This window comes from Anolis carolinensis, chromosome 3 (genome assembly GCF_035594765.1).
Source record: "Anolis carolinensis isolate JA03-04 chromosome 3, rAnoCar3.1.pri, whole genome shotgun sequence".
Classification (NCBI taxonomy): Eukaryota; Metazoa; Chordata; class Lepidosauria; order Squamata; family Dactyloidae; genus Anolis; species Anolis carolinensis.
Window position 1 is genome coordinate 120,512,370 of NC_085843.1, and position 14,943 is coordinate 120,527,312.

At 43.2% G+C, this 14,943-nt stretch overlaps 1 protein-coding gene across 4 annotated transcripts in view; it reads right to left on the bottom strand.

The window, feature by feature from the left end:
- Window positions 1–11,549, bottom strand: part of arhgef7 (Rho guanine nucleotide exchange factor 7) — a 147,913-nt gene extending 136,364 nt beyond the window's left edge. For 2 of the 4 annotated variants that reach the window (XM_008107000.3, XM_008107004.3), the window contains exon 1: window positions 11,007–11,545. In XM_008107000.3, coding sequence (XP_008105207.1) covers window positions 11,007–11,171 — 165 coding nt within the window. In that variant the 5' untranslated portion in view covers window positions 11,172–11,545. Of the gene's footprint in view, window positions 1–11,006 lie in introns of all 4 variants that reach the window. The other 2 variants (XM_062975448.1, XM_062975449.1) reach the window with 2 other exon arrangements.
- Window positions 11,550–14,943: the final 3,394 nt, after the last annotated feature.

A 14,943-nucleotide genomic window follows, 5' to 3' on the forward strand; every position in this document is an offset into this window, starting at 1 on the left:
CCAACCCATTCTATTTTACAACATGTGATGAAAAGTCACTATTTTTGAGTTAAAATGTTACCAAAATCATTGTGGCAGTACACATTTTGCACTAGTCAGCCAAAACTAAAGCTAAAAAGTAGAAGCTAAATATGACCTATTTTGCTTAAAAGGCTTTTTCGGCTCTCCATTCCTAAATTTAAAGTAAATTGCTTTAGCCAAAATGGCATAAAACCCATTCATGAATATGCTGCCTTTGGCTGCTTAATTTGACAATGGAAAACTAAAGTCATTTTTACAAAGCAGCCTGCTAATTATTTCAATTTAAATGTATGTAATGTGCGACAGAATACAGTGAACTACGTACTTATTCAAAGATGTTCAGGTGCAGAGATTTATTATTAGGCACAATAATTTATTCTGTTGGCATTAAAGCCATTCTACCAGCTGAACTCCAGAGATCTGCTGACAACACAAACTGCCAACAGAACAACCCTGCTGGCTAAGATATGCTGCCAGAAGAGTCCAAAAGAAGGCAGGAAAAGGACAATGTGAAAGAGGAGCTGTATTATGCCAGATCCAACACTTTTCCTACATGACAATCATGACCCAAATTTATGCCAGCTCAATTTCATTCTCTTTGAGTGGTTCTACATAGACATTGTAATGCAGTTCGAAGCCAGATCAAGGACAGGTTGTCCACAAAACATATACCCCTTTAGCTGATGGATCAACCCAGAAATAACCTATTTAAAAATTCACCAGAAAGTCCAGACCAAACCAGATAATGCGTGCAACCGATCAGAATACACCCTGTGCAGGGCTCAAAACTGGGCTGACCCCAAACAGACATAGATATACATATCGGCATTTCAGCAGACTGATTCAAAAAAAAAATTGGCAACAGCTCTCTCCAATCTGCAATCAGTGAATACTGCAGCCACCGCTCTAGCCTCGAATCGGTTCCTGAGATGTTTGCATAGATGCTGGACAGCAAAACCAGTTTGTTTTAATCCACTTCAAACTGGATTATAGTGTCTATGTAGAACCACCTTAAGATACCTTTGCTGTCTGCGAAAGCTTATGAAAGCTTATGCTATTTCGTTTTCTCAGATACCTTTGCATGCTAATATAGTTAGACTCTTAGTCACCTGCTGAACTGGATCCAATTATGGTTCGACAAAGCTATAAAGCTGAGCTCTCACATGTTACTCTGGCCTCTACATTCACTAGGGTTAGGGTTGGAGAAGCCTTGTGAAAGTAAAAAAAAATCTGCAAATTCAAAACACTATGATTGACTTGAGAGAACACCTCTCTGGGAGTCTTTAGGACCTCCAGCACAACTCTGTGGTCAACCTCTGTCAGAAATGGAGGATCTACAAATGCCTTGAGAAATGTTTTAATGACATTATTTTAATTTGTGTTGTGTCATATTTCTTGTTAGTCATATTGAGTCCCTATTTTGGGAGAACAGCAAGTTAAAAATAAGGTAAATAAATAAATACCTTTGGAGGATCTAGAGATTCCTAGAGAGAACACAGTAATCAAATCTGTGAATAACCAAATCCACAAAAGTTAAACCAGCAAATGCAAGGGGCTGATTGTATTTAAGAAAAAAATATCAGTATTCACTGATCTGGTTTTCTCCAGATGGTACCTCAGTCTTATCTTGGGATTTGCTATTTCTATTATTGATTTCCTGACTGTATCATGAACTGAAACACTATACTGTATACTAATCAAGACAGGAACACGTGTAATTGAAGGCTATATACCAGTTACAGTTCAAATATTAGAGATTACTATGCAAATACTGCACTGAAAACTGAAATGCAAAGAAAATTCTTTATATGCCTCTTGTTAAGTGTTTTTTCACTTCACATGAAATGACCGTATTTTGCCATCTGTCCCTCATTACTGCATTCCTGAGCAAGGGTAGTGTGCATTTGCTTTTTTTTTTTTTTCAGAATGATTGGTGGATGAGAACAACATAACTGGGAAGGGGTCTTGTAAATGCTTTATTTGAAAAAAATAAAAAATTGGGACCAATTTAGCAACAGCTAAGTTTAACTAAACCCAATGGAAAAGAATAATGACTGATTCTCATTTACTTTAGCAAAGCCTAACTGTTCACAAATTGTACTTTTCTTTGTCAGGATATGAATGTTAGTTTAATAGAATTAATCAATGTGGAGTATTTAACTTGAAATAAAGAGCAAGCAGATCTGCTGACAGTATTTCTAATGTGTTTTAGCAACAATATTCATTTCTTCAGTGCAAATTACTATCTAATAATTATTAGATAATTGGTTGCAATAATTTGCAACCAATAGCAGCAATTACTGTATCATTTGGACTCCTTAGAAAAGTATACTAAAGCAGGAAGACATGTGACTGAATGGGAAAGCTTTCACAAATTCTTATCCCTCACCACTGGCTATGTTGGCTAAGGCTGATGGGAACTGCACTTCCACAATGTCTAGTGAATGCCCAAAGATTTGGGAGGTCAAAAGTTACAATGGTATAATTATTGAATCTTGATTCTAGGAGTCCAGTTCTTCATGAAAACAGTTCTTATTTCCAAGCAATAAAAATGGAGGAGAATAGCCTACTTCAGTGACAGATACTAACAAGATAAAAGCTTTGTGGACATATGTCAATTCAGCCTCAAAGTCTTCAACTTTATGTATAAAAATTCACATCTAAAAAGACCACATCAGTGCCACAAATGCTTTTCAGTGATATAATATCACTAGCCTTATTAATGAAAAGAATAGTCACCTTTCCGATACATGTACTTATATGAGTTAGCAGGCATCACACCCATTATAATTGCAGAATTTAATACGTATATAGTAGCTGAATGTCTAAACTTTATATTATAAAACCTCCCATAGTGACCCAGGTTACATATGTAGGAACTTATTAGAAGATCTGATAAAGGAATCTTCCATATAAAGATGTTTATTGTTGATATTGGAATGGCCATTTCAGACAATCATATCTCGATTTGATAAACTCAACCATTGCTTCTTAAACTGTAGTTCCTGACTCGAAATGTGGTCCCCTTAACTCAAGATGGGAGTCACACAAAAAATGGCAACAATAAATCTGTTAGCAACATAGTGCAGCATTTACAGTGGACTCTACAGAAAATGCTTCAGCTGTACTTCATAAAAAGGAGCTATCAGCCTGTTCCGCAAGCCTAGCAAATGCCAATTTATTATCAGTAAATGTTTGATTTTATACCTGTTTTATATACCTATATACCCAGGGTCACTTAAAAATTACTCAGGTGGAAAGAGATTGCGAGTGGAAAAGGTTTAAGAAGCCCTGAACTAAAATACGAAACACTCTTTGTTCCCACATGCAGCTCTTTCACACCTCCCTTTGTGATATCTATGCTCAATTTTTTTATGTTTACATTAAGCCACAATTGCCCATTTCATCCATACCAGATAATTACAGTTAAAACCTTCAGAACAAGCCAGGACAGTAAACTAACTTGAAACTAGTTTACAACCCAGCTTCCTTGTTGGAGATATCCTATTCATACATTTCTGATTCAGAAGAAACAAAACAACTATGGTTAGAGATTTAATTACATTTCAAGCTGAGCAGTTGCATGTACAGCCAAAAAATATAATCCACATCTCAGTTTACTAAAATGAGATATGATCACTTCAGTGAAGTCAGTACCATGTCAAGGTCATAAGACTTTTTTGAAAAGGAGGGTTCACAGTGGCTGCAATCTTTTAAAAATTAATTGCATTTGAGTTGAATTTTCCTCACACTTTACATCATTCAAGAAATGTCTTCCACCCTAGTCTCTTCATTTTCTCAATCCAGATAACTGTTGAACTAAATTTGTAACACCCGAATCAGTGTTTCGTCCGCCACCGTCAACTTACGGCAGTTTATTCCAAATGCCTTCAAACAATCCAAGGATACAAAAACATTAGAAATTATTTAGGCTGAGATAGTATGCCCATTTACTGCAGAGTAATCCCTGGGGAATTCAGTGGAGCTAACGTCTGAGCAGACACTCACTATGATGTTAGAATGGGTGGATAAGCTGTAATCTATGTTGGACTAGGATTCTCAGCATTCTTCACGTTGTCTATGGTGGCTGGCTGGTGAGAGTTGGAGCCAAACGTCATCTGAGAGTGGTTTTATTAAATGCCTCAGAGCCACATTCAAGTGAAATAGAATAGACCTCTGAAGCAAACTCTGAGACTTAGACCATGTTTCCTCATCACCTAGCCTACAGGTGCACTCATAGGGAAACTCACCTGCCAACTCACTGTTTGAAATGGCAGGCTGAAATTCTTCCTAAAAAAAAAAAAAGAGTCCCGGGATATAAAAAGAGCACTGTAGGGAGAGCTGACAGCTCTCTTTTAAGTCTAAAATAGAGAAATATAGTCCTCAGAGTTCCTCAGCTCAGACATCTTTTGTACAGTCACTTTTTAAAACACCATCCAAATGATATTGCTAGCAACCAACTGTATTCCAATGTCTTTTGTCTTGTCCTTCCGGCAAGGGACCATTATCTGTAGTGACTCTTTGATAATAAAATAGTGTGGTGGTAAAAAAATATCATGTAATGTAGACAAATAAAATATTAGTAGGTCTATTACAAAGTATCTTCAATTTCAAAATCTTATGTTTGAAGATCCTGCCCATTTTATGGCTACCAACTGGTCACAGCTGGAAGATCAATGATGACTTGTGCCTCGTAAAGCCTCTCTCAATTGTCACAGCATCAGTTTCTTTTTCCTATTAGGAAGGGATGGCCCCAAGCTTGGGAAAAGAAATCTGTAATGATATAACCAGTCTATCCCAACTAAGGTTACCCACCTCAGAGCACCTAGCGATCCAGAGTCCTAGTTCAGTCAAATGGCATGTTTTCCAGGCACTTTTTTCAGCAGGAGATTGTTAATTACTAAAAGACACACCCCAATCTGAATATAATTTTCAAATTCTGCCCCACCAAAAATATCAATATCACCAGATACCAAACCCGTCTTCCACCATCTATGCAAGCCTCCACCATCAAAACCTTCTTCCTTTCCATGCCACCACTTGCCATCCAAAAGATTTACACATCTCAGAACAGCTCCCTCCTTAACACAGCCCATTTTGTCAACCTAAATATTCTCACCATTTAGGTCAGCTTCCTTTTCTCAACTGCCTCCACCATCCATCCCACACCTTTTTTCCCTAGCTGCAAACACAAGCAAATTCCACACTCCACTCCTATACTCCCTTAAATTCTCCACACTCCTTGAAGCACAGTAATTTTAAAAGGAAGAACTTACCATTAGAGTCTTATTATCAACTAACCTTCAGTCAGGTCCTTTATCCTACAAAAGGACATTGCTTTCCAGCCCAATGACTGAATAGTTTCTGTGGGTTGTAACAGACGTGATGGGCTGCAAAGTGAACCTCAACCGTTACATCTAAATGGTCAATGGATCCATATTGGTCCACAAGCCATTAGCTATCGGTCCATGGAGAGTTCGCAGGAAGGAAAGAAATAACTTTAGACAATATGTCTAAATATGGTCCCTGGCCCTGGGAAAATAGGTCCATTGTATTGAACAACGTAAGAAGAACTGATATAACTGAATGAGAGCCAGCATGGTGAAGTCTGAGTGTTGGATTAGGAAGCTCGCCTCATAGGAAACCAAGGGCAGACTCCCTTTGAACAAATTCTGCAAAGAAAACCCCTTGAAGGCACACAACTGAGCAACAATTGTGTGGAGATCGAGGGAAGTCATAGTCCCACTGTATTCTGTATTGGTCAGATCTCACCTGGACTATTGTGTCCAGTTCTGGACACAAAAATTCATGAAGGATATTGACAAGCTGGAATGTATCCAGAGAAAGGCAACCAAACTGGTCAAAGACTTGGAAACCAAATCCTATGGAAAGCGGCTGGGGAGCTGGTTAAGCTTGTTTTCTGCTGCTCTAAAGACTAGGGCCCCTTCCACACAGCTGAATAAAATCCCACATTTTCTGCTTTGAACTGGAATATATGGCAGTATGGACTCAGATAACCCAGTTCAAAGCAGATATTGTGAGATTTTCTGCGTATATATTCTGGGTTATATGGCTGTGTGGAAGAGCCCTAGGACACAGAGCAACAGATTCAAACTGCAGAAAAGATATTCCACAAAAACATTAAGAACTTCTCACTAAAAGCTTTTCGGCAATGCTTCTTTGGAGTCTAGTGGAGTCTCTTCTGGAGGTGTTTAAGCAGATGCTGGACGGCCAGCTGTTGGAATGCTTTGATTATGTTTTCCTACATGGTTTAACTGGAAGGCCCTTGTGGCCTCTTCCAACTCTATGGTTTGGTGATTCTACAATTCTATGATCTGTTAGGACGGAGCACAACATATATATGGCAAACATTCAATAATAATAATAGAATAAACTATAAATATACAAAAACACTAAGAACAATTATCTTCACTTTAAAATCAATAGTTTAAAAACCATCTCAGATCAGCCATACCTGATCTGCTCAGCAGGGTAAAGTTTCCTGTTGTTGCCTTATTGCACTGTCCCAAAGGCTAGGTCGCACAGCCAAATTTTTACCATCTTTCTGAAGGACAAGAGGGAGGGGGCTAATCTAATCTCACCAGGGAGGAAGTTCCATAGCCGAGGGGTAATAACTGAGACGGACCTCTCTCTCATCCCCGTCAATCACACCTATGGCGGTGGCGGGACTGAGAGCAGAGCCTCCCCGGAAGATCTTAATCTCCACGGTGGTTCATAGAGGGAGATGTGTTCGGACAGGTAAACTGGGCCTGGGCCGTTCAGGGCTTCATAGGCCAAAGCCTATGAATTGTGCTCGGTAGCAAACTGACAACCAGTGAAGTTGACGCAACATGGGAGTTGTGTGTTCCCTGTATGCCGCCCCAGTTATTAACCTGGCTGCCTCTTGTTGGACTATTTGAAGCTTCCAAAGACTTCAAAGGCAACCCCGCGTAGAGTGCATTGCAGTAGTCTATCCTAGATGTAGCGAGAGTGTGAACATTTTATTTATTACTACCAACAGGCAATCACTGGCAAGTCCAATATAACTGACTTCTCCTGTCCTTTCCAGTGTTATGAAGACTATTGTACCAGAGAAGAAAGAATTTGAGAATCATAAATGAGTACTAGAGTAAATTATTCATAGAAGCCAAGATAAGCAAACTGAAATTGTCATAATTTGGAATCTCTACAAAAGGCAGTAATGCTTGGTAAGGTAGAAGGCAGTTGGAAAAGAGGAAGATCATTTTACAGATGGATGGACTCAATCAAGGAACCAAGAACCCCGAATCGGCAAGGCCTGAGTTCATGACAGAGTGCCTTGGAGATCTTTTCATAGTGTCCCGTAATTCAAAGTCAACTTGATGACAATTAACAAAATCAAACCACTCTTGCCAATAGCCACTCTGCTCCCTAAAGGCCACTGCCATGCAAATGATACTCAAAAGATACAGAGATCTATGAAATAATACCAAAACTTCAGGTTAGGTTATCCTTTCCAAAAGACAACAGTTCCTCTATTATGTCAAGTTCACATCACTATGGAACTTCTCAAAATAAACTAGTCTAGGCTCCCCTTTCCTACTCACTCACTTCCACAAAGAAAAAGAATAAAAGCAAAGCAATATGTAGGTCAAAGTTCACCATAGTTTATGGAGGGAGGGAATCAATGAACAAGCACCAATTTTTCCAGAACTATAACCAGGGAAATTGAAATTCAAAGTGCCAATCAGAATATCTGGTTCTTAGACACAGAATGAAACATGCACCTATAGTCACTTGAATTGAAACAATACTTAAAAGAACAAACATTGAAGAATATTATGGGTTTTAAATGTATAAGCAAGAAAAAAAATCCCCCACAACCCATTTTTCCCCCAATTTGAACAGATCTAAAAAGCATCAAGTAATGAGATCTCAAAACTTAAATTTGGAGAATAACACACACAAACAGTGCCTTTGCAAATTAGGTCAGCATATTGCAATGCGAAGTACTTGAGACACACCTCGTTTTAAAAAGGACTTATTTAAGCAACAGGGCCTGTAGTGGCTCCTTCTAGTCTACCCATCGAATATTGCACATCATTACATCCACATAGAGACTTTCAACATAAATCTTGTGAAGACTTCAACATCCCATTCAAAACTAGGGCCTGATAGCTTGTCCATCCTGTCAATAGTCAGCCCTCCCATCAAAGAGGCCAGAAATGGGTCTTTGGGTTTGAAAAAGACTCCAGCAGTTTCCTATCATCAAAACCATGCATTGTGTTTATAGACAGCGAACAGATGCCATTGGAGGCCCTTCATCTCTGCTGTAAAAGCCTTCTGCCTCTTTGCCTTGATGTTATTTCTCATTAAAGGACGAGGATTGCCCTAAGAAGAGCATCTTTTCATTCAAACAGGATGGGGGGAAAAGAGCCACCTTCTGCTGTAGATCTATCAGGTGGGGTTGATCATTGCTCTTAGGGCTCTGCCCTTGTGAAGACACCATTTTGTGGGCTATCCAGGACTAACCACAAGTGTTTTGTCCCGACTGAGAATAAATGAAGTACTCTAGAATCACAGAATCATAGGGCCTTCTTGGTAGTGGACCCCCGGCTCTGGAACTCCCTCCCCAGGGAGATCAGACTAGCACCCACTCTAACCACATTTCGAAAAAGCTTGAAAACGTGGCTCTTTCAATGTGCTTTCAAATAATCAGCTGCACTTTCACCATACAGTCCAAATCGCCTTGCCGGCTCCAAGCATTTTACCCCACTCTAGTTCCAATATTCATGTTACATAAATCTGCCCCTCCCATGTAATCCTAAACAACCCCACCCCCTTGCCTAACTGTATTTATCTTAAAGTTTTAAAATTGTTTGATTTTTGCTATGTATTATAATTCTATATTTGTTTTGTTTTATGCATATATCAATTGTTGTTTTTAGGGCTTTGTCCCCATGTAAGCCACCCTGAGTCCCTTTGGGAAGATGGTGGCGGCATATAAAAAATAAATTATCATCATCATCATCATAGAGTTGGAAGAGACCTCGTGGGCCATCCAGTCCAACCTCCTGCCAAGAAGCAGGAAATTGCATTCAAAGCACCCCTGACAAGATGCCCATCCAGCCTCTTCATAATAGCTTCCAAAGAAGGAGCCTCCAGCACACTTTGAAGCTAAACAGCTCTCACAGTGAGGAATTTCTTCCTAATGTTCAGGTGGAATCTCCCTTCATGTACTTTGAAGCCATTGTTCCGCATCCTAGTTTCCAGGCCAGCAGAAATCAAGCTTGCTCCCTCCTCCCTATGACTTCCCCTCACATCTTTATACATGGCCATCATGTTTCCTTTCAGCCTTCTCTTCTGCAGGCTAAACATGCCCAGCTCTTTAAGCTGCTCCTCATAGGGCTTGTTCTCCAGACCCTTGATCATTTCAGTTGCCCTCCTCTGGACACATTCCAGCTTGTCAACATCTTCCTTCAATTGTGGTGCCCAAAACTGTACACAGTGTGATTCCAGGTGTGGTCTGACCAAGGCAGAATAGAGGGGTGGCATGACTTTCCTGGATTTCTAGACACTATACTCCATTTTATGTAGGTCAAAATCCCATTGGCTTTCTTATCTGCCACATGACATTGTTGGCTCGTGTTTAACTTGTTGTCCACGAGGACTCCAAGATCTTTTTCACACATACTACTGGTGAGCCAGGCGCCCCCCATTCTGTACCTTTGCTTTCCATTTGTTCTGCCTAAGTGGAGTATCTTGCATTGGACCCTGCTGAACTTCATTTTGTTAGTTCTGGCACAGCTCTCTAATTTGTCAAGATTGTTTTGAATTCTGCTCCTGTCTTCTGGAGTATTAGCTACCCCTCCCAATTTGGTGTCATCTGCAAACTTGATGATCAAGCCTTCTAACCCTTCATCTAAGTCATTAATAAAGATGTTGAACAGAACCGGGCCCAGGACGGAACTCTGTTTACAGCACTCCACTTCTCATTTCCATTCCAGGATGAAGAGGAAGCATTGGTGAGACCCTTTGGTCTAAATCAGTGGTTCTCAACCTGTGGGTCCCTAGGTGTTTTGACCTACAACTCTCAGAAATCTCAGCCAGTTTACCAGCTGTTAGGATTTCTGGGAGTTGAGGGCCAAAACATCTGGGGACCCACAGGTTGAGAACCACTGGTCTAGATCTATCAGGTGGGGTTGATCATTGCTCCTAGGGCTCTGCACTTGTGAATACACCCTTTTGTGGGCGATGAGGGACTAACCACAAGTGTTTTTGTCCGATTGAGAATAAATGAAGCTCCTTTCGGGAGAGAGGGGGCCACCTCCAAGGGCAGCCAGAAGCTGCTCAGCCCCAAACTCTTGCTCCTGAGAGAAGCCCCCTCCCAAGCCTTGACAATGGCGCCTTTGCAGCGAAAAGGGAAGGATGTCAGTGCGAGGATGTGGGGAAATGGGGGGGGGGGGTGGAAGATTTATTTTAAAAGACCCCAATTTCCTGCCTTTGCAAGGGAAACGGGGAGGGCTAATGTGGGACAAAGGAAAGTGCGTGGAGATTTCACCCAGCCTCTCTTGTCTCCCCCAGTCTGGAGGGCTTTTAAAGAGGATCAGGAGGGGGGAGTAAAAAGGGGGTGTCGCTTGTATCGGAGCCACCGTTTTATCCTGCCGAGAGGCGAAATGTGCCATGCGGGAGGCAAGGTGGGGGGGGATATTGGGGGGGGGGGGGAAGGAGCAATCTGATGAAGCAAAGGAAAGCAAAGGAAGGGGGGAAAGGGAGACCCTCCCTAATCTCATCCTATACAAGGGAGACACCCCCACCTCAACCTCATCCTATATCCAGATTACATCTCTCAACCCACCCACCCACCGTGCAAGGAGGCTGGGGAAAGGGAGCCCTCCCCCAGCCTCATTCTATTCCCAGATTACCCCTCTCAACACACACTCACAGCCCTGCAAAGAGGCTGGGATGTAAGGGCTGGGAAGGCGAGGCCATGGCTACGGACTCACTTTGTCGATGGTGCCGGGGAGGAGGCGGTCCAGGAGCCTGCAGAGCACCACGCCGTCCTTCAGCGAGGCCTGCAGGAAGCCCTCCGGGTCGGAGATGCTCTTTTTGGGCGACTCCAGCACCCCCAGCGTGATCAGCCATGTAACGGTCTGCTCCGCGGAATTCATGGCTGCGGCGGAGGAAAGACAGGAGCGGAAGGGAGGCAGGGCCCGTTCCCTTTTTCCCAAATCCAGGGGGAAGGAGAGGAGGGGGGGCAGGGCTGCACAAGGAGGAAAAAGAGGATCGGGGTCGTATGTATTTCAAGAAATAATAACAACCAGAGGGTGGTTGCGGTTGTATTAGGGAAGCCTCCCCTCCGGCTGCCTGCCAGCCAGCCAGCCAGCCAGCCCACCTTGGCCCCGGCTTCACATGGAGGCGCCCCGCTCCGGGCCTGGCTGCCTCCTCCTGGCCATGGAGCCGTGGGGGGCCGGCCCGGTTCCTCCCTCCTCCGGAGCCTCTGGGCCGAGGGTCAGGCGCCTTCTCATTACAGGCACACTGGAGGGACCTGCAGGGCCGCCGCCGCCGCCGCCTCTATCCTCTATCCTCCCTCCTGCTGCCTCTCCATGACATCATTGAGGGAGGGGAGGGGAGGGGGAGAGGAGGAGGAGGAGGAGGCTCAGACCCCCTCCCCTTTCCTCCAGGAGCCCCCGCATAAAAGCCGCCACCCTTTCCTTGGCGAAGGCGCTGAAGATAGACAGAGGGATGGATGGAGAGTGTGGGTCTCCCTTATGGACACCCGCAGAGAGAACAGCCCCGCGCCTTCGTCGCTGCTCTACGAAGCCTGGCCTTCCCCCGGCCAAACCCTGCGCCCCCAAAACGGCGTCCACTCGAGCGTTTTTGGCACCACTGGGTCTCCCTGCTTCGCTTTCCACCCCGAGGAGAGGGGGGGAGGATGGATGGATGGATGGATGGATAGATAGATAGATAGGCAGGCAGGCAGGCAGGCAGGCAGGCAGATGGGTAGGTAGGTAGATAGATAGATAAATAGATGAACAGACAGGCAAGCAGGCAGATGGGTAGGTAGGTAGGTAGATAGACAGGCAGGCAGGCAGATGGGTAGGTAGGTAGGTAGGTAGATAGATAGATAGATAGATAGATAGATAGATAGATAGATAGATAGGAGAAATAAGGGTAAAGGTTTTCCCCTGACATTAAGTCTAGTCGTGTCCGACTCTGAGGGTTGGTGCTCATCTCCATTCCTAAGCAGAAGAGTCGGCGTTGTCCACAGACGCCTCCAAGGTCCCGTGGCCGGCATGACTGCATGGAGCACCGTTACCTTCCCGTCTTGATCTACTCACATTTGCATGTTTTGAAACTGCTAGGTTGGCAGAAGCTGGGGCTAACAGCGAGAGCTCACCCCCGCTCCCCGGATATAAACCCCATTTGCCTAGTTTCCAACAGACCCCACAACCTCTGGGGATGCCTGCCATAGATGTGAGCGAAACCACAGGAGAGAACATGGCCATACAACTCACAACAACCTATATATAGAGAGTTATAGATCTAGCTAGATAGGTAGGTCTGTATAGATAGGTAAAAAATAGGCAGATACATCTAGATCAGGCATGGGCAAACATTGGCCCTCCAGGTGTTTTAGACTACAGCTCCCACAATTCCCAACAGCCTACCAAACAGATAGTCAGATTCTTGATAAATAGACTGATAAATAGATCCATGAATATAGATAGAGAAATAGATGGCTAGAGCTATCTATAGCAGCGTTTCTCAACCTTGGGGTCAGGACCCCGGGGGGGGGGGGGATCACGATGGGGGTTCAGAGGGGTCGCGAAAGACTAATATTTTCTGTTGGTCATGGCGGTTCTGTGTGGTCAACTATAACTATAGGTCAAACTATAAATCCCAGCAACTACAACTCCCAAATGTCATGCTTTATTTTCCCCAAACTCCACCAGTGTTTAAATTTGGCCATATTGAGTATTTGTGCCAAGTTTGGTCCAGATCCATCATTGTCTGAGTTCACAGTGCACTCTGGATGTAGGTGAACTAAAACTCCCAAACTCAAGGTCAATGCCCATCAAATCCTTCCAGTATTTCCTGTTGGTCATGGGAGTTCTGTATGCCAAGTTTGGTTCAATTCCATCCTTGGTGGAGTTCAGAATGCTCTTTGATGGCAAGTGAACTATAAATCCCAGCGACTACAACTCCCAAATGACTAAATTAATCCCAACCCCACTAGTATCCAATCTTGGGCGTATAAGGGAAGGGGGGGGGGGGGTAACGGCGGCTTTGGTTCGTCTCTCACGACGTGAAACAAACAGATAAGCCCAGCTGTCACTTTGCAGCACCAGAATCCGAATCTGTATTTAGCAGGCTGGGATCCGGCCTCGGGCGCCCCCTGGCGGCGGATCTTTTTGCGCAAAGGCGCGGGTGAGCTCATCTCATGGAAATAGCAGCAGCGAGAGGCGTTAAAGGGAAGGAGGGGGGGGGGGGGTTGGGCTGCTTCCTTTTCCTGGCGGCAGAGAAACCTCACAGACAAATGAACTGGTTTCCTGTATCAAGGAATACACATACAATACATCAGCAATCATTGCTGATCTTAAAATACATGGGATCACTGATGCAATGACAAATAAGACTCCCATCTAGTCCAAAAAGATTTGAAAATCGTCTTCAACTACCAAAAGCATTAGAAATACAAATTGTTCATTAAACAGTACCAAATTGATTAAACCTATGGGCATCTTGGCCTTATGTAAAAATTAAGACAGACTTTAATGAACATATTGTGATATGTATATAATAATAATAATAATAATAATAAGAAGAAGAAGAAGAAGAAGAAGAAGAAGAAGAAGAAGAAGAAGAAGAAGAAGTGAGGGCATAAATATGCCTAATGGCCAAACAATAAAGTGTCACCAGCCAGAGGCCTATAAATATCTGGGCATATTACAGCTGGACAACATCAAGCATGAACATGTGAAGACTGTGGTCAGCAAAGAATACACACAAAGAGTCAGAAAAATTCTCAAAAGCAAGCTCAATGGAGGCAACACAATCAAGGCCATAAACACCTGGGCCATACCTGTCATAAGATATACTGCTGGCATTATAAACTGGACACAGGCGGAACTGGACAATTTGGACAGAAAAACAAGAAAACTCATGACCATTCATCATTCACTGCACCCTCGCAGTGATGTTGACCGGCTATATCTGCCTAGAAGATCAGGGGACAGAGAACTCTTACAAGTAAAACAAGCAGTCAAAGAAGAAGAACATGCCCTGGCAGAATATGTAAAGCAAAGTGAAGAACCTGCTTTGATTGAAGTCAAAAATCAGAAACTCCTCAAAGCACAGCAGACAAAAAACCAGTACAAGAAAACCGCACTACAAACTAGAGCTGACAACTGGCACAACAAAACATTGCATGGAAAGTTCCTTGACAAAATTGAAGGAAAAGATGATAAGGAGAAGACCTGGCTCTGGCTCACGAATGGGACCCTGAAGAAGGAGACAGAAGGCCTGATCCTTGCAGCCCAGGAGCAAGCCATCAGAACAAAGGCAATTAAGGCCAAGATTGAAAAATCAGCTGAAGACCCAAAATGCAGACTGTGCAAGGAAACTGACGAAACCATTGATCATATCCTCAGCTGCTGTAAGAAAATCACACAGACAGACTACAAACAGAGGCACAACTATGTGGCCCAAATGATTCATTGGAACTTATGCCTCAAGTACCATCTCCCAGCAGCAAAGAACTGATGGGATCACAAACCTGCAAAAGTATTGGAAAATGAGCACGCAAAGATACTGTGGGACTTCCGAATCCAGACTGACAAAGTTCTGGAACACAACACACCAGACATCACAGTTGTGGAAAAGAAAAAGGTTTGGATCATTGATGTTGCCATCCCAGGTGACAGTCGCATTGACGAAAAA